The sequence below is a fragment of the Podarcis pityusensis genome (assembly GCF_964106645.2).
Source record: "Podarcis pityusensis genome assembly, chromosome: 9".
Taxonomy (NCBI): domain Eukaryota; kingdom Metazoa; phylum Chordata; class Lepidosauria; order Squamata; family Lacertidae; genus Podarcis; species Podarcis pityusensis.
Genome location: NC_138034.1, coordinates 32,583,955 through 32,604,172, shown reverse-complemented (window position 1 = coordinate 32,604,172; position 20,218 = coordinate 32,583,955). Strand labels below are relative to the sequence as shown.

General features: G+C 42.3%; 1 protein-coding gene across 2 annotated transcripts in view; it reads left to right on the top strand.

Moving 5' to 3' along the window:
* Positions 1 to 3,391: 3,391 nt before the first annotated feature.
* Positions 3,392 to 20,218, top strand: part of PALLD (palladin, cytoskeletal associated protein) — a 224,701-nt gene continuing 207,874 nt past the window's right edge. Inside the window, exon 1 of one of the 2 annotated variants that reach the window (XM_081021668.1) lies at positions 3,392 to 3,519. In XM_081021668.1, coding sequence (XP_080877794.1) covers positions 3,407 to 3,519 — 113 coding nt within the window. In that variant the 5' untranslated portion in view covers positions 3,392 to 3,406. Of the gene's footprint in view, positions 3,520 to 13,802; positions 13,925 to 20,218 lie in introns of those variants that run through there. The other variant, XM_081021669.1, reaches the window with a different exon arrangement.

The window sequence follows — 20,218 nt, the reverse complement described above, 5'->3', positions numbered from 1 at the left end:
TTCAGTTCAACAGTTGCCTTGATAAAATACATATTTTGCTATGTGCAAATGGCTTTAGATACCTATTAGGTCCATAAATTACCATATAGCATATATTCAACACAAAAAAACAGCGACAATTTGTTGTTGACAAAGGACAGCTGGACATATAAAGGTCCCCATTACCTTCAGTAGCTTTGGGCTTCATCAAACCTAAATCCGGCCCTGGCCGGGAGGTGGGGACGAGCAGGGGGCAAGCTCCCTCCAACACCCAGCTCACTTGCCTCACTATTTCTGAACTCCTGATTACTGTATGCTCTTATTTTTCGTTCTTGTCCACTTTGACCCATATGTGCCCCACCCCGTGTTTTTCCCCCCTGGTGATAGTCTGACTCTGCAAATTTGGGGGAGGCTATCAGTGAGTAAGGGACGTGGGTGGTGCTGTGGGTTAAACCACAGAGCCTAGAACTTGCCAATCAGAAGGTCGGCGGTTTGAATCCCCGCGACGGGGTGAGCTCCCGTTGCTCGGTCCCAGCTCCTGCCAACCTAGCAGTTCGAAAGCACATCAAAGTGCAAGTAGATAAATAGGTACTGCTCCAGCGGGAAGGTAAACAGCTTTTCCGTGCGCTGCTCTGGTTCGCCAGAAGCGGCTTAGTCATGCTGGCCACATGACCCGGAAGCTGTACGCCGGCTCCCTCGGCCAATAAAGTGAGATGAGCGCAGCAACCCCAGAGTCTGACACGACTGGACCTAATGGTCAGGGGTCCCTTTACCTTTATCAGTGAGTAAACAGCAATCTTATTTTCAGTTCCTTTGGTGGCTGAAACAGATCTATTGTGTGGATCTGATCCTAAATATATATCCTAAGCAGATGAGCGTAGATCACAAAGATCTGGTGTCCACCCACTTCCAATCTATTTCGAAGTTCACCCTGACACTAGCTTTCAGCCTTGCAGGGTTCAAGCCAGCCTGAAAAATTACAGCCTCCCTGACTGGAAGAGCCCTGTTCCCCATCACCAAGAAGGGAAGCAGGTAGCTCGCTCTGTTACTCTGTGAACTAGGCCAGGCTCTCTGCACATGCTCAAAGACACAATCATCCTCCTAAGCTGCCTAAGCAATAGCAATGTCGTTCTGCGCAAAGCTCCAGGGCGCAAACTCTTGTCTAGCTTTCACATTAAGCATGGGGACCTTCTCCACTGATGCTCAAGGCTCCTTTCGTGCCTCCCCTTTCCAAATACCCCGACAAGCCCGCACACGCAACACACACCCTTCCACCGAAAACCTCCCGCCCTCTTTTACTTCTTTTCTGCGCCGGAGAAAGGGAGATGAGCGCACGCCTCTTCTCTCCTCCGCGACGCGCGTCCGGTCTGGAAGATGCGCGATCGGGGACGCGGCGAGTTCTGTTTAAGCATCGCGAAGTCAGCGGCGCTGTCCAACCAGGAAAGCGCCAGCTGTTCCTTTGAGTTTCGTTTTCGTTTCCTGCTGCCCGCGATTAAGTTTCGTTTCTGGCGGAGCCTATATTTAGAACCTCTCCCCACGTGGATCAGATTGTTAAACGGCACAGGCCACACCCCAGATAAGACGCTGTGGTGGAGCACGTCGATGCAACAAGGTTAAAACGATCGCTGTTTCCTTGTGGTCCTACAAGTACAATGAACGGTGAGGGGCGGGGTAAGGATTGAGTCAGCTGTGCACAGGCTAAAACCACCTTGACGGTGACATTTGTGCAAATCATTTCCACGTCACTAGAGATTGAGGACCTTGCGTTTTACAGCGCCTTTGCAGATTAGGCACTATAAAGCCTGACCACATTCGACTCTGTGTATACAGGCAGGATCAGTCTCTCCGAAAAGAGGCTTGAATGTGGCAGGGGGCTTAATTCCTCCCCATGCGTTCACAGAACATAGCTGGAAGAGGGTCTCGGAGCCACTTTTTATTGCACATTCGTGAAGTTTTGTGGTGCAGGAAGAGTCGCATGCTATCGGGCCTTCAAAATTGCTTGTGCCTGCAAAAATGTTTGGGGGGCGGTCAGACTGCTTCACTGATCAGCGCGTTCCCCTGATGAAATCCTGAGCCCTTTTTTATACCGCAAATGTGGTTTGTTTTTTGTCCTGATTTTGCTGCGTCGTCCAGCCAGTAATAATGTGGTTACCATGGGGGATGCATTGCAGAACAACTAATAAAGCAGAACAAATCCATCACTAATGCACTCTTGTTGTGATAGGACCATTTTGCAGAACCCACCTGCAATAAATAAAACACTGGTCTGGAGCGGACCCATGTGGAAAGGGTTACAGCATAGTCTGGATAGGCTGGATCTGAGCAGGAAACAGGAATTAGATCAATCTCATTCATGATAAAAAAAAATTCATTATTTCTAACGTTCTGGTTGCTCCAGAGTCCTGTGATGACTGATTCAGCTGCGCGAGGAGGTAACTTTACCAAGGGGGGCGGGGTGTTGTGTTGGATCCGCATTTAAGTTCCCATTCTCAGCAAACAGTCCTAAGCCGTGGTTCATATGCACTCGCCAGCTAAGTGGTTATGGTTTTCGTATTTGTATTGGGTTTTTTTAAAAAATGTAAAAAAAAGAGGCAGGCTCCAGGGGGCGCTAGTGCGCTGCTCCTTCTTCAACGGCGGGGATTAGAAACGGGGGGAGTTTTCGCCGGAAGCTGCCTGAGTAATTAATTCGACATGTTTTGAGTGCACGCGGGAGTCACGTGGAAGAAAGTGGGGGCTTCCTCCTGAGTAGCACTTAATTCTAAGCTGTCCAAATTGCGGGGAAACTGGGAACCTGAAGCAGCTTGCTATATGAGAGGCGGGAAAAAGGGGAGTCACAGCGAGGCATCCCTGACAGAAAGCGCATGAGGAAGAAAGAGGTTTCCATGGAGCACCAGCGGTTTCCGCAGCAAGCTGTCAGAAAAGGGGAATTGCGAGGTGTTGTAGGGACTCCAGGGAAAGTGAAGGGGGTCCTTTAGTCCAACCCCTTCCGAGAGACGGAAGGACTCTCTTTCCACACGTTCACCTGCATTCACACCACACGTAGACCGCAAAGCACACACGTCTGAATTCACATTACAGTATCCAGAAATATTTCGGAAGAAAATGGTGTCAAGCAAAAAAAAAAAAAAAAAAAAAAAAAGTGAAGGGAAAAGGAACAGCTTAGTGAGATCCACCGTTAGGCAAGGGGACAGAGCTGAGGAGCTCTTGCAGACAGTAAACACCCGCTGCTGCTGCTGCTGCTGCTGCTGCTGCTGCTGCTGCTGCTGCACTTCAGCTTTTCTTGCAAAGATATCATTAACCCAAGTCTCAGTTCAAAGGAATCAGTTGTCTTAATTCAGCACACAAGTAATAATACGGGCTTGCTCACCTTACTCTGTACAATTTTAAGAGATGGACCGTTTCAAGACTTCCCAGCATTAGCAAAGGAATGCATATAAGCATTACTGAGTATCTAATGCATGAAGGGCTCTGGTTCAGTGGTGGAGAGGAGACCATATTTTGCAGGCAGACGGTCCCAGGTTCAGTCCCTGGCATCTCCAGGTAGGGTGTGTTTGTTTATAAATATATAGAGAGAGACTACTATTTATATAAAAAACAATTATATGTAAAACAATATGAAAATGTGAGCATATAAAACTGTAGTGGCAATGTGTGTTCTTTATCGCCTGCATCAGTGGGATGGGATAGAAACGTTTTCAGCAGGCATTTAAAAGTTAGAACAGAAAGCACTTCCTGAATGTCTATCGGCAGCAGATTCCACAAGGCATCTTCCGGTGTTCCTCTGACTGGATCCTTACACTCACCTGGGAATAAATCCAATTGAACTCAGATGGGTTTGCTTCTGAGCAGACATGTATAGGGTTGCACTGTTATATTTTCAGTTTGTAAAAAGTTCATATGTACTGCCGTTACAAACACTCTTTCTGCTGCAGTGAGGTTTTGCTGTCCATTTTCATTGTCATCAGCACCTCAGGGAAAGAGAAGTAATTTGCCTTTGACTTGACACCGTAAGGGATCCTCCACAACCTCTTTATTCAGCATTCATTCTGATTTGATTACACAAACCTTAACTTACTTAGTGTTTAGACTATACAACTTTTAGAGTACATCTGAAGGCATCCCTGTATAGGGAAGTTTTTAATATTTTATGTTTTATTACGATATTATATCTGTTGAAAGCTGCCCAGAGTGACTGGAGCAACCCAATTCGCTGGGTGAGGTACAAATAAAACAACAACAACAATGTCCTGCCATTACTGAGCATTCATTTTGATTTGTTTATGGGGCATCCATCCTTCATTCATATTTATTTCCTTGCTGGGTGTTAACACATCTTCCTGCTGTCTTGTTCACCTCACAGCTTTTCAATGCTTTTACTGGCACTTGCCAAACCACCAAAAAATTGTTGGTTTGTAGCAATAGGGCAGGAGAATGCTTTAAATCCACTTTAACTATGCAAACTCAAAGTTCCAGTATGCACTTGGAATCCTTCCTGCAAAATACTGACGGTCTGGAGGCACTCTCAGTCATTATCATCGTAACTGAAATGACATATAAGGAGGCCTGGAAGCCTTCTGCCACCACCTTCTGGAGCACCTGTCTATTAGCCAATCAAATAAGAAGGGGGGGGGGAGCCCGAGGACTCTCCAACTCTGTGGAAATTCTTTCCAAAAATAGTCCTGAGTCGCCAAGTGCCTTCCAGACATTTCCCTCAGCGTTTGCACACTCTCTTGCTCCCATCCTCGCCTTGCGCCAGAGTTCCCTTTATCAGTTTGTTTTTGTGGCATTTTATCAGTCAGACGCTATTTGGGTTAAAGGCTGGTTAAATATTGAGTACTTTGGCACATTCCCACAGCAGAAATTGCTCTCTTGTTTCCTCACAGAGTGCAGCCCACATCCGTTTACACTGTCGTCTTTGTTTAGCGTGCACACATCCACAGCTTCTGTCATCGGTATGCAGCTGTCTGCATTTGTCTAATGCCAACTGCCTTTCATACTTGCAAGGTAGAAATCCTGATAGGCAGGCACACTGGCACACACAAGCGGTTGGTAGGAAGAAAATGAAATCGCTTATCATCTTCCTTCTTCATAATAGGGAAATTTGAGGAAGTGTCTTTTCAAGTAGTCACCCCGTTCTGTAATAAACTCGCACGAGATAAAACTCCCTTTCAGATTTAATCATATAGCAAACAACATTGGGAACAAATGTTAGGGCTTGCACCCTGCCTTCGTTATTCCCACCTCACAAATGACTGTTGCTATAAAGAGATATAGGTAATTAGGATGATCCTATTAGACAAAATGAGGTGCTTCCTGCCATTCCTTCTGAGCCTGTCATCTGTTGTGTGTGGCACATGGCCTGGTGTCCTGGGCCAGGGGCAGGAGGTTAAAAATGCTGTCCTATCCCCAAGGCTGAAGTGACAGTCAACTGCCAGCCAATTGGTTTCCGTACATAGAAGTGGGGTACCGCCTTGTTCTTCCTCTCTGTGAGCAAAATGTTTGGGGCAGGTCCTGTTTCAAATCAAGGGACTTCATTTCCAACACATCATATATTTAAAGCAACCCCTGCCCCTCAAAGAATCCTGGGACTTGTAGTTTATACCCTTAATACAGCTATAGTTCCCAGGATTGTGGGTGAGGTGTGTGCTTTAAATATGCTTAAAATGTACAGTACACGAGCAAAGTGGAACTTAGGAAACTTCCATATACCGAGTCAGTCCCTTGGTCCATCTAGCACAGTCTACACACAGACTGGGAGTAGTTTTCTAGGATTTCAGACAGAGGCCTTTCCAGCTCTACATGGAGATGTGTTCAGTCTGAGATCCCTTGCATACAAAGCATAGTAATGCTGTACAGACATCAACATTTCCAAGAAAGTTGAAGCTATGACTTCCAGACGTATTTAATGCTTCCAGTTGAAAATGGGCAAATCCTAGATCCATGCAGGAAGGAATATGAGACCCCTGGGTGTAGGGCGGGATATAAATTCAATAAATAAATAAATAAATAAATAAATAAATAAATAAATAAAATATATATGCAAACACATTGCAGCAGCCTCTTTTGCAGGCACAGGCACATAATGGCCGTGGTAGGTGAAGGGAGGGCCTCAAGAATGACACAGGAGACTCCTGTTGGGTTGAATTAGGCCACTACATTTTTGATTACAGGAAAAAGTAGGTTTGGCTAAGGCATTGGGCTTGCCTGCTACCTTAGTGCTTTTTTCTGGGGGCGGGGGATGCAGGGGTACACATACCCCTAAACATTTTGTGAATCTAAGTATGGCCTCATTGAGGGAGCAGTATTTCAATATGAGTAGGAAAATGAGAGTACCCCTAAACATTTATTTTGTTTTAGAAAAACAAAATACTGTACCTAATAGAAACCTGGTGGGGTCAAACCTGTGCTGGGGAGTCATCCCCAACATAGATTGGATGTCGTGACCCCACACAGGCCACCTTTGGGAGAGGTGTGTTGGCTCATTGGTCCACCAGTGGACTCCCGGACAGAACCACCTTTCCCGGACCCCTTAACAGGGTACCCCAGTGACTAAGGATGCAGCCCCATTCCTAATCTGCCATAGTTGTGACGGTTGCTACAAGGTAGGGGAAAACCTACAAGCTGGCCAATTGCAGGAGAAAATTCCTCCCTCGCCCCCAAAATATGTCAACTGAATTAACCATAGCAAGGTCCATAAGCAATGTGCCCACTTCTCCACTCTGAACAGGCCCCTGAAGACTGGGGGGGGGGGTGGAAAGTCCCATGATGATCGTCCAAGAGGGCAGCCGACACCTGACCGCCCCCTTAAATAGGCTAGGGATGGACTGCTTGCAGCCCCAAGCGCCAGCCTCTGATTGGCTGAGCGGGCACTGCCCGTCCTTACCTGAGGGTCCGACATGGCCTGAGGTGGGCAGTGCCAGCCACCCCTCCCCCGGCCTCACCTGGAAAGATGGCAGCCTCCCTGAACCTGCCACGCCATGCAGCAATGGCTGCCCACCCAGAGTTCCAGGTGAGCAGATATTATCCTGTGCAGTGCACATTATCATTTCCCCAAACATATATTGCCCTTCGTGAATCAGGCAGACTGCTGATTTTCCTCAGCATGTTGGCACTTTGTACACGTGGTTTCCCCCCACACACACAAAACCAGAGTTGAAGCAAGCAATGAAGGAATTCTGTCATGTGCTGGTTTCTCTTTGATGCATATGCATTAAATCATGCCATCCTAGATTGTTGTGTTTCCCCCAAAGACATAATGTGTCTTTCCTCCACACATAGAGCATGAGACTATTGTTCTCAAGGTCATAGGTTCAAGCCCTACATTGGGCAAAAGATTTCTGCATTGCAGAGAGTTGGACTAGATGACCCTCGTGGTCCCTTCCAACTCTATGGTTCTATTATTCTCTCCACTCCAAAGCTGAACCATTGAAAAAGATTGATTATGAAATATTTTATTTTAAAAGGATGAATAAAATGTTGAAGAGATGGTGCTCATCAAACACTTATTCTCTTAAAATGCTTTATGAAGAGTGTAATAGGAAGAGGTTATTTTAATGCAAGATTGTGTACAGTATCAAATCATTACAATTCCTGTATACTTGAGGGCAAGCAGTACTGTACAGCTCTCAAATGCAAGAGCAACATGCTTGTCTGCTTCCAAGAGATGCTTCCATTTTCATACGGAAGAAGGATTGTGTGTCTTCTTTGCTTTTGCGTTTCCTCTTTTAATGTACAGTAGGTGTTTTAATTTAGTACATTTGTAATTGTTGCCTGAACAAACCATATTTTAAAACTTAATATATCAAATATTATAATTGTATGGGCAAACCTAGTTATACGTAATATATTTGATGTTCCTGGAGTAACAATGCCCTGTTTTCCAAATTCCTCCCAAAATTAACACCCTCCCCTGGCAAAAAAGAGCAGGTTTTTCCCATGGCTTCAAGATTTCCATCTCTAATTACACTACAAATCCCTATGCAGCAGCCTGGCCTTGGCAACTGTGAGCTTGCTCACCGTCTTTTCCTCTGTTCCTGGGATTGGAGAAAGTTTTCCCCACAGTGATGATGAGGACTGGCAGCTTACTCTGTTTTTAAAATGAAATCTAATCTCTGTGGAATGTTCTCAGTGTGCTGAGTATGAACACATGTGGGATTCGCTTGTGGTTTATAGTCTTTTAGAGTCTATCAGAAAATTAACCCTAAATTGAATCTCACAGAGCCAGAAAATTTTGACTTGAAAAATTAGGACTGTCATCTTTTCTATCTCTCATATGAAATGTTTTGGGTTGGGGTTTTTTTAGGGGACAGTATCTCCCCACAGCTCTGGAATATACTGCATATACTTACACAAAGCTTTGACTGATGGAGAATCCAAAAGAGTCACCCTCTGCTCTTAACACTATTTTGCTATGAGGGACTTTTGCATAGCCTCCATGGTATCACTTTCACCTCCCTGTCCAGGAAGTTCCTTGGATTTCATTGGCAAAGGAACTTTATAGCTCAGCTGTAGTTCGTGCTTCTTCACCTTATATCTAAATCCTGCAAGCTCCACTTTGCTTTTTAACTGTCAAGGGATATTAAATCATTAGAGGAATAAATCCTAATTCCATACATGAGCCATCTGGGCTCTCATGGAAACCCACTAATGGTAAAGCCATTTTCCAGCACCGCAGCCACGTGCCCATAAATTTTATTTTGCCTTTGTGCCCCCCACCTCCAGTGTAGCCTTAGATTAAGCATATTCAAATTGAAGGTGCTACAATATTTACACCAACTTGACAGGAATAAGTGCAAATTTGGCAGAGCTATACGATGTAACAGATTTCTTCAGTCCCTGTGTTATATATGTACAGTAGTTTTAAAATGTCATTGATTGTTATTTTTTCCACCCCCTTTCTTTTGAAAGAAACTTCTTTGACCAAGCTGCTTAGGAAAGAGATAGATCAATCTGCTGCATCAGCTATATCAGCTTGCACTGTGTTGACCAGTCTCTGTTTTGAATGTAAAAACTTCATCTTTCTTGCTATACTGTACTTGCATTAAGTTACAAATTTATGGATTTCAGACTTGAGTATGTATCTAAACCACTGAGCTTATTTGATCACCCAAGTGTGCCTTCCTCCAGTACTGACTCATTGTTAAAATTCTGAAGTGTCCTAAGCTATGTTGAACAAGTGACATGGGCAAGGGGGAGAGAGAGAGAAGAAAAATAGGAAGATCACAGGGAAAATGAGAAAGAATGACAGCAAGGGTATGTCTAACTACACGGTAACTTTACACTGCTTCTGTACTAGTTTAAGCCTCATGGCTTCTACTACAAAAAATCCAGGAATGGTAGCTTGATGTGGCTCCTTAGAATTTGGTGTGGGAGATCTGCAAGCCACACTCACAGAACAGCAATTCCCGGGGTTATATAGGAAGCAGTGCTGTATCAAAACTGTCCCCCAAGTTCTTAAAAGTTCTCTTCCTCTGCGGAAAAGTCCATTTTCTGCCTCATTCTCAGGGGACTTTAGAATCAGCTCTGAAGACACTGTGTTAGATGACTGCCTAAACACATGGTTTCTGCATTTCTTTCCTTTTGGTATTTACATTGTGGTTTGGAACTTCATTGTACAACATGGAATATGTGCTTTTCTTTCGTATGTTCTGTTTGCATATTTGTTTATGTTCCTGGTTGTTGCCTGCTAAATAATAATAAGAAGAAGAGTTTGGATTTGATATCCTGCCTTTCACTCCCTTTAAGGAGTCTCAAAGTGGCTAACATTCTCCTTTCCCTTCCTCTCCCACAACAAACACTCTGTGAGGTGAATGGGGCTGAGAGACTTCAGAGAAGTGTGACTGGCCCAAGGTCACCCAGCAGCTGCATGTGGAGGAGCGGAGATGCGAACCCGGTTCACCAGATTACAAGACTACCGCTCTTAACCACTACACCACACTGGCTTTTGAATTTCTTTAGAAATTTTGAGATGGCCTTGTGTTTGTGGATTTTCTTTCCAATAAACAAATCTCTGCAGCCTCCCTACTTCCTGAACTGAAAAGGCCCCATGGGAAGTGTTTCCTAGTAATGTCTTTCCCTTGGCTTTAAGTGAAGCATGAGCATCTGGGAAGGCTACATACATACCCCTGAGGAGATGATTTGTAGAATGAAAGGAAGCATATTCACAAACACGACTTGGCTACTTCAAAAGTAAGAATGACCACCAAAAAGAAACCCTGCAGCCCTCCCATGAGAAGTTTGCCCCTTTCTTTCCTCCCCTTTGATGATTTACTGATGCAATTTCCTTTCTCATTAATTGATTGAGAATAATTAGAAGAAGGATGATATTTTTGGCACAGCACTGAGAGGAGGTTTCCTTCTAGCAGGTCCAGTTATTTGTTCATCTGTCTTCTGCTCAGACTCGCACTGGCTTTCCAGGGTTCGAGGCAGGGATCTTTCACATCATGTGCTACCTGATCTTAGAGGCTGGGGACTAAAAATGTCAGGGATTTAATTATGTGAAGCATGTAGTCTACCACTGAGCTATGGTGATTCCCGCAGGTTTCCTGGGGGGAAGGAATGGTGCTTAAACAACTATGTGTCTAGTACAGAAAGATAAATTTAGAGGAAGACAGAGGTAAGGACAAAAAAGAGCCAAGGATGCTCTATTTGTTAGGATAGTGCTCTAAAGTTTTAAACTTCAAGCGTTTTCTGTTGGAAGTCGCTTTGGGACCCTTTTTTTGACCAAAAGTTAACTCATCAATAATTTTGTAAATAAAGTAACAGTGAAATCCTATACAAGTAGTTTAATGGGACTTTCTCTGTTCTAGCCGTCATTGCCAAACAACTCAAAAGCCCACTCAGGATTCTGCCAAAGGCTTTAATGTGTAAATTAGATTGTTACATAGGCAAGGGACGGGTTACATTTTAAAAATTTATTTTTCAGTTTGAAGCCATTTTGACCAAGGTTGTATTTATAAAGTTAGAACTGGATATGGAACAACTGATTGGTTCAAAATTGGGAAAGGAGTACGACAAGGCTGTATATTGTCTCCCTGCTTATTTAATTTATATGCAGAATACATCATGCGAAAATGAATCCCAAATCAGAATTAAGATTGCCAGAAGAAATATCAACAACCTCAGATATGCAAATGACACAACTTTGATGGCAGAAAGTGAGGAGGAAATAAAGAACCTCTTAATGAGGGTGAAAGAGGAGAGTGCAAAATATGGTCTGAAGCTCAACATCAAAAAAGCTAAGATCATGGACACTGGTCCCATCACCTCCTGGCAAATAGAAGGGGGGGAAATGGAGGCAGTGAGAGATTTTACTTTCTTGGGCTCCATGAACGCTGCAGATGGTGACAGCAGTCACAAAATTAAAAGACGCCTGCTTCTTGGGAGAAAAGTGATGACAAACCTTGATAGCATCTTAAAAAACAGAGACACCGCCTTACCGAAAACGGTCCAAATAGTTAAAGCTATAGTTTTCCCAGTAGTGATGTATGGAAGTGAGAGCTGGACCATAAAGAAGGCTGATCGCCAAAGAATTGATGCTTTTGAATTATGGTGCTGGAGGGAGACTCTTGAGAGTCCCATGGACTGCAAGAAGATCAAACCTATCCATGCTGAAGGAAATCAGCTTTCAGTGCTCACTGGAAGGACAGATCCTGAAGCTGAGGCTCCAATACTTTGGCCACCTCATGAGAAGAGAAGACTTCCTGGAAAAGACCCTGATGCTGGGAAAGATTGAGGGCACAAGGAGAAGGGGACGACAGAGGACGAGATGGTTGGACAGTGTTCTCGAAGCTACTAACATGAGTTTGACCAAACTGCGGGAAGCAGTGGATGACAGGAGTGCCTGGCGTGCTCTGGTCCATGAGGTCACAAAGAGTTGGACATGACTAAACAACTAAACAATGCAAAGTATTTACCGTATAAAACGGGGAGTACAAGACCCTGGCTTAGAGTCTGTTCATGTATATATACAGCACTAGTGTCCTCTATTAATCCCCACCTCACAATTTTACCAGTTAAAGGAACTTTTCTCAGATGCATGGGCTAGGGGGCATGTTTTTGGTAATATACAGGCAGCGGCTATTTTACACATGATCCGGAAGTGACCCAGAAATGTGGCAGGGCAGAACAGGGTGGAGCAAGATTATGCACACTGCACAGATGCACACGAGAATCAGAAACAAAACCCCCATGCAAAATGGTCTCCGCCTGTACATACATATGTAATTTTCTTTGTATTCTACCTTTCCATAGTTAAAACCATGCTCAATGCAGCTGACTTGAAAAAATACATAATTACAAACATAACAAAGTGGTCATAAAAAATACATAAAACATTAAAAAAATACACAAGCAAATTAAACAATTTCAAGAAAGAATGGGCCATGATAAAGAGACTTAGTGGTTTTTAATGGTAGGTGATGTTGCTGTGTTGTTGTATTATATTATCTATGTACATCGATTTATTTCTTGGAGTTAAGAATAGGGCTGGGATAAATTGTGTTCGCTGAGCCCGTATTTTATACAGTCTGTATATGATGTTTGTTTGTTACTGTGTGGTGTGCTATGCCTAATAAAGGATTTAAAAGAAAGAAAGAAGAAACAATTTCAACATAAATCTTAATAAGATCTAAAATGTAGATGCAAAAAATAATAATATCAAAAGCAGCAACAATGTCCCCCAGCAAAAGTACCTAAATAATACCCCAGCTCAAGAGTCTAGCATTCTCAGCTTTTGTAGCTGCAGTTAGTCAGGGCCCCAGCTTCCCAGGCCAGATGCAAGGCAGGGAGCAGGTCTTCCAGGTCTCTGGCGCTTCAGCAGCCTCAGTTTTCGTAGGCATTGGTTTTGACAATGATGCTTGCACTAAGTGATATAAATTAATATCCATTTCCACTTCCCCTACCCCCAAGAAAAGTTTGAGAACTGCTGCTAGAATGTAAAATGCAAATGTAGTAGCATATGTAGCACACATTGCATCATTTCCCCCCCCCCCAAAAAAGGTTAAAAATCATGTTGCTGACGAACTAAGAAAAATAAGCATTCATTCCTAAGCACCTATCTCAGGGGTCAGCAAACTTTTTCAGCAGGGGGCCGGTTCACTGTCCCTCAGACCTTGTGGGGGGCTAGACTATATTTTGAAGAAAAAAATTGAATGAATTCCTATGCCCCACAAATAACCCAGAGATGCATTTTAAATAAAAGCACACATTCTACTCAAGTCAAAACACCAGGCAGGCCCCACAAATAACCCAGAGATGCATTTTAAATAAAAGGACGCATTCTACTCATGTAAAAACACGCTGATTCCTCGACTGTCCGTGGGCTGGATTTAGAAGGTGATTGGGCCAGATCTGGCCCCCGGGCCTTAGTTTGCCTACCCATGACATATCTGAATACTGTGTGTGTAAGCATTGCAACAGGACAATCTGATAGCAAAAAAGCACTGGACTAATTTACACCTAGTTACCAAAAGCATGCTTTGAAGTAAAGCAGAAAACTTTTCTATGGAAATTTATTTTGTATCACTCAACCCCTACAGAATTCTTCAGGCTAGCTGTTACAAAGTTATGGGGGGAAACTTCCAGCATTGGTATAAAGAACAATACTAGACTGCTTTTTGTAATCTCCAACAACTCCTTGGATATATAAGCACGAAGCACACACAGACGTTGCTCGTTCATCTTGGCCCAATGTTCGTTCTGCTGGAATTCCAGATAGTGGCAGTCCTGCTGAAACATGAGTTCAGTTACCAAATATAGATGAGTGGGTAGGAATTACATAGTCAGAGAAGACAGATGTAACTCAGAGGCCACAGTCACCTCGATACTGTGGACCAAGCAATCCTGAATGAATAGCTAAAGCAACTTCCAGCTTTCTTAGACAAAAGGAGGAAGAGCTTCCATGCTTGAAATTTATTCTATATGAAATTCTTCACACTGACTTAAGGTTTGTAAGATCCTTTTGGATTCTTTATTAAATTCTGCTTAATTTTGTCCATGTATGAATGTTATATTTCATTCGCTACATATAAAGAGATTTCATTGACTGTTGCCACGCTTTCTGGTTGCATAATGTTTTTGAAAGCATTTGATTTTAATTTTTAAAGAAACTAATTACAGTATAGACATAATTAATTGCCTGTGTTTTTATCCTGTGCATTTCCTTTTCCTGGTTGCACTAGAAAATCAGATCGTGAACATTATTTTTAACAGGGCTAAACATATTCTAATTTATATTCATTATATGAATTATCAGTGCCTTTCAAACAATAACTTATAATGTTTAAGTAAGCATATTTATAACTGATGGTCTAAAGTTTCTGTGATTTTTTTCTATTGCTGTTTGTAGAATATCACATTTAGGCCTGAGAAAATTGTTTTAAAAAATCAAGAAATGCATGAAATAACAGGCCAGCTACATGTACTTTTCATCTTTTTTTCCAAACTGTACAGTACATTGTTTTACCATCACCAATAAGCTCATTAGAGAGATGAGGAAAGCATTTATAAATATGCTGCTGTCTAATCAGAAGAGTCTAGAAATAGCTCATAGCCTAGTTCTAATTATGATCATGTATGCTATTTGATAGGGTTCAAGTGTTATTTTAACTAGAATAGATATGACTTAAAGACGCAGAGTCCTGGCAAAGGAAAAGTGGATTTCCTGGATAACATTGCAGAGCTATACATTCTGGCCATGATGCAGCATTGAATGAAGCGCTTAATCCCACCGAAATAAATTAGGTAGGTTGGCAAACCTTAATTCAAAGCACACAGACTTGAAGGCTTACTGTTAGAGATGTGAAGCCTTTTTACAGGCAATCAAAATAAATGGACAAAAGTTCAGAAAAGCCAAATAATTACGGTGCCCTGTAGGGAACTTGGCATTTTGTTCACAAACGAAGAAATGTTGCACCTTCTAGTAATCTAGTTACATTGCCAGGTGCCAACATATTTGCTTCAGTATCTATTTTAGGCACTTGCGATCAGATTAGCTGGCTGTTCTGGATGTGAATTTTTATCCTTTCTTTGTGTATGGACTATCTGAGAATGAATGGGTAAGACACATTGCTTTATTGTGCAGTGGATTGCAAAATGGACGTAAACCAATTTCAGTGGGTCTGGAGCACCCCTAACTTCCCCATTGTTGAATGCATTGTCCCACATGGAATAATTTGCCTTATTGCGTTTACTTTTCTGTGCCCACAAAGAACATTCTTCACTGTTGAATGGAATGAGAGCTGTCACTGCTTGCATGCACTGGAGCCTTGCAAAGATCTTGCTCACTTGCCACTATGATGGAAAAACTAATACCAGCAGGATGCCAAGCATCATATTTAATAAAAATTTGACAAATAACACACATTTCTTAAGAAATATATACCATGTATAACTTTTATTTAAAATTAGGGGTGTTTCTTTTTTAAAAAAATAGAGGAGAATTAAAAACATTTAAAATAAAAACTTTGGGCATGATCCAGCCAAAGTTAACTGCTCATTAGCAGCATGGTGTAGTGGTTAAGAGCGGTGGACTCGTAATCTGGTGAACCGGGTTTGCATCTCCGCTCCTCCACATGCAGCTGCTGGGTGACCTTGGGCCAGTCACACTTCTCTGAAGTCTCTCAGCCCCACTCCCCTCACAGAGTGTTTGTTGTGGGGGAGGAAGGGAAAGGAGAATGTTAGCCGCTTTGAGACTCCTGAAGGGGAGTGATAAAGCGGGATATCAAATCCAAACTCCTCCTCATGTATCCCACTGATTTTAATTACAGAGTTACAGGTGAGCTGGGCTCCGTACAGTTAAGTTAAACTCATACCTACAATGCCAACACATTGAGTGTGGACATCTGAACAGAGGAAGCCTCACTATCAGATATGTGCACGGAGATCTATGTAAGCAGGTTTCCCTCTCCAGAGTCCAGACATGAGCATTTAATGCATGGATGTTGGAAGGCAAGGCTATTCACAATATCAGGGATGGAGCCAGTGGTCTGGGGCAACTTTCCTTTAATTGCATGGCGGCCTCATCACGCATATGCCACATGACAAGGGCTAAAATATATTCCACTGAAATCTATGGGACTTCAAAGGACTTGCCTTTGGCTGGATCATTTCCTTAATAAGCATATGAAACATACAATTTCCAAGTTTAGCCCTGATTTTCTGGCATTTATCCAGAAGCCTTGACAGCTGATCCCCTGGACCAATGGTTCCCAACCTTTTTGATACGGTGACACATTATTTTATTGGGCCTTGGGTCTTTGGCAGCCATTTTAACTGCAAGATTGCCTTTATATAACAATTGTTTGAGGCATCCAATAAAAAAATGAACAAACATGCATATTAATATAGAATTTGTTGAAATGCTTTTAGTATTTACCAAGTTATTTACTGTTTTGTGTGCAGATTGGTGTGCATCTTCCTGCAGGATATTGCTTCCTAAATTAACAAAATTATTCTAAAAACATGGTTGCACAAGCCATATTAATGAATATGGCTATGAATATTTTAAATAGTTTTATTCATAATACAGTTTATTTTGTCAAGTGTCAGTAGATACCTCAGCTCACATTTTGTCAACAAGTAGATCAAAGCAGGGATTGATATTTGTCAGATATAGTATGAAAGAATTACTGATACAGAAGGTAAATACCGTATTTTTTGCTCTATAAGACTCACTTTTTCCCTCCTAAAAAGTAAGGGGAAATGTGTGTGCGTCTTGTGGAGCGATTGCAGGCTGTGTGGCTATCCCAGAAGCCAGAACAGCAAGAGGGATTGCTGCTTTCACTGCGCAGCGATCCCTCTTGCTGTTCTGGCTTCTGAGATTCAGAATATTTTTTTTCTTGTTTTCCTCCTCCAAAAACTAGGTGCGTCTTGTGGTCTGGTGCGTCTTATAGAGCAAAAAATACGGTATATTATTTCTTATTTTAACTAAGCATATCACCCTGGCTTAACTATTAACTTATCCTGGCAGGAGATCCATCAACAGTATGACACAAGGTGCTCATCTAGTAAGCTGTTTTGAGTGGCTATTACAGCTCACCTCTGTTGTACAGGCTCTGTTGTGTGGCAAGATGTCACCAGATTTGCTTCCAGCTGTCAGAAAGCCTTTCTCAAGTGTTAAAAGTCTTGAGCCTTTTTGTTGTTCAATTACAAGCATTATAATATACAAATTAAACACAAGATGTAAGAGGTATTCATCATACCAGTTAAGGATTAAAAGCAAAAAAAAAATTTTGGTTTACTTATAAAGCCTGCAACCCATTTGCTTAAGGTTTGTGACCCATTTTCAGGTCATAAAATATAGAATTAAAGAGTTGGAAGGGTTGTCTAGTCGAACCCTCTGCAATGCAGGAATCACAGCTTAAGAATCCCTGACAGATGGCCATCCAACCTCTACCTAAAAACCTCAAATGAAGGAGCAGCCACCACCTTCTAAAGTAGTCTATTCCAATGTCGAATAGCTCATGAGCAGCAGGTTAGGATAGGTTCAACCCAAAGTTCTAGTCCAGGCTTCCTCAACCTCGGCCCTCCAGATGTTTTTGGCCTACAACTCCCATGATCCCTAGCTAGCAGGACCAGTAGTCAGGGGTGATGGGAATTGTAGTCTCAAAACATCTGGAGGGCCGAGTTTGAGGAAGCCTGTTCTAGTCAGACATCAGTGCGCACACTGATGAGTTAGCTCCCATCCATGCTGGCTTCCACATTCACTTCAGTATCAGGGGCAGATGAGTATCCGCAAAGCGATACATAATGCTCATACCCATTCAAAATAAATGGGGAAGCCTTTGCATATGTTGAAACTTTGTCAGTTTTCAACCTCCCTCATGGACTCTGTATTAAACTGGAAAGGTGTGTTTAATCTCTCAAGTTCTATTCTAAAGTTCTTAAACTGTGGTTCGGACAACTGTGTTCAGATTTAAAGCTTTTTAAGGTTACCAGACATCCCCATTTCCTCGGGACAGTCCCTGGATTTACAAATCAGTCCCCATACAAAATCAATTGAAGTTGAAAAGTCTCCCCGGATTCATTGGAAAAAATCTGGTAACCTTATTTTTGGGTAACTCATTGTTGCATGTAGTTTGTCACAGAAATTGGATTAAAAGGGAAGCAGAGAGCCCAGAATAAAAATGCAGATTCGTTGCCTGAGAGATTCAGGTGCTAAAATCTCATGGCAAAGAGCTCGGCTTCCTAATAGTTTTCTTTTCTGCTCAGTTACACAGTGATATGGCACTGAGAAAGAGAAGAGATATTATGAGATGCCCAGGCTAGTCCAAGGATTCAAGCACTCTGCCAATCAGTTAACAGTTTCATGCAAGATAAGCCCCAGAGGAGCTGCTAAATGTAACAGGAGCTTACACAAGTCAATGTAAAAGACATCCGATTGCATCTCATGACTGTCAGCCAGATCATACATCTCTTACAGAAGAAAAGTAGTATGGCATATGGTGATATGCAGCTTTGAAAAATGAAGTGGGAGAATCAGTGCTGTCTTGCTAAACCAGCTTGGTTCATCACTAGGCTGGCTGTTATTTTAGATCTAAACGCCTGCCTTCAAACAGAAATGCCGTTATGCATTCATTTAGCTTTTGGTCTACCCACATTTCCAAATGAAATTCTTCCATTTCCTTTGAAAAGCCCTGAATGCTTTTAATATACTTCTAAAATATATAACAATGTGTGTTGAACATAGCTTTTCTCTTTTTTTCTAGTCCTTGAGAAGTGGAAAAAATGTATTATTGTTGTATTTTATGTGTTTATAGATAGAAACATAGAAACGCAGAGTTGGAAGGGACCCTAAAGGTCATCTAATCCAACTCCCTGCAAACACAGAAATCTCAAGTAAATCATATATGACAGACGGTCATCCAATCTCTGCTTGAAATATATGTTAGAATTGATTTAATACTAGTCAACAGCTTTGAAGCCACTTTGGTAATGAAACAGTATATACATTACAGTATGTACATACAACAATATATACAGTATATACATACAACAATAATAATTAATTTCTGATCTTTCCTCATACCATTCAAAATTCTACAAACTGCTATTATGCCCCACTGAGCTGTTTCTTCTAAACTAAAATGACCAAGAATTATAAGTGCCACCTGCTAATTGGTTTAACCACTAGATTAATCTGTTGAAAGGTTACAGTGCATGAGGGCCGACTCTACAATTAGGCATAGTGAGGCAGCTGCTTCAGGTGGCAAATGGTAGGATGGGTGGCAGCAGCAGCCCCACTACTGTTCCTCCTGAGTGACTTGAGACCTCAAGAGCCAGTGTGGTGTAGTGGTTAAGAGCGGTAGTCTCGTAATCTGGTGAATCGGGTTCGCGCCTCCGCTCCTCCACATGCAGCTGCTGGGTGACCTTGGGCTAGTCACACTTCTCTGAAGTCTCTCAGCCTCACTCACCTCACAGAGTGTTTGTTGTGGGGGAGGAGGGGAAAGGAGAATGTTAGCCACTTTGAGACTTCTTAGGGTAGTGATAAAGCAGGATATCAAATCCAAACTCCTCCTCTAAACTCCTCCTTAGCCATTCCCTTCCGTTTGATGACAGAGATTTGTGTACCATGCAGGCTGCTCTGAGCTGCCTAAATTAACCTGCTGCTCCTAGTGGAAAGATGTTGTTCTGTCACCAATGCTAAACTAGGACTCAACTTCTAGCGCATTCAACTTCTGCATGATCACCTCAGGCAGCAAAATGCCCCGGGATTGCCCTTCTATGAATGTTTACTCTAAGACTCACTACAGGGAATAATGCCTTGTGTGTGTCTTTAGGATTGCAGCCTTTGGGTATGAGTATTAATAGGGCCAATTTTAATCAGTGAGGAAAAATTTAAATGAATGGCTGTACAAGTCAAGAGCAAATACATTTAAGTTGTTGTGATGTAATGTGACAAGGAATTTAAAAGAAAAGATTAAAGATGGCCCATATTTGTTGCTGGTAGATTTCTGTTTAATTGTAAATTATCTCATACTTTCCTCAGTACCTGAAAAGATACTTTTATTGAGGTTTTTGTAACATGTAAATTTATTTAAATTTGCTTAACTCAGGAATGGGCAACCAATGGCTCTCCAGCTGCTGTTGGACTCCAACTCCCATCAGTTCCAGCCAACATAGCCAAGGATCATGAATTATGGGAGTTGTTGTTGAACAGCGTATGGAGAGCCCCAAGTTCCCTTTCCCTGCTTTAAAGGATTTAATGTTCTAAAAGAGAAATTGGTTGACAGCCTTCTGG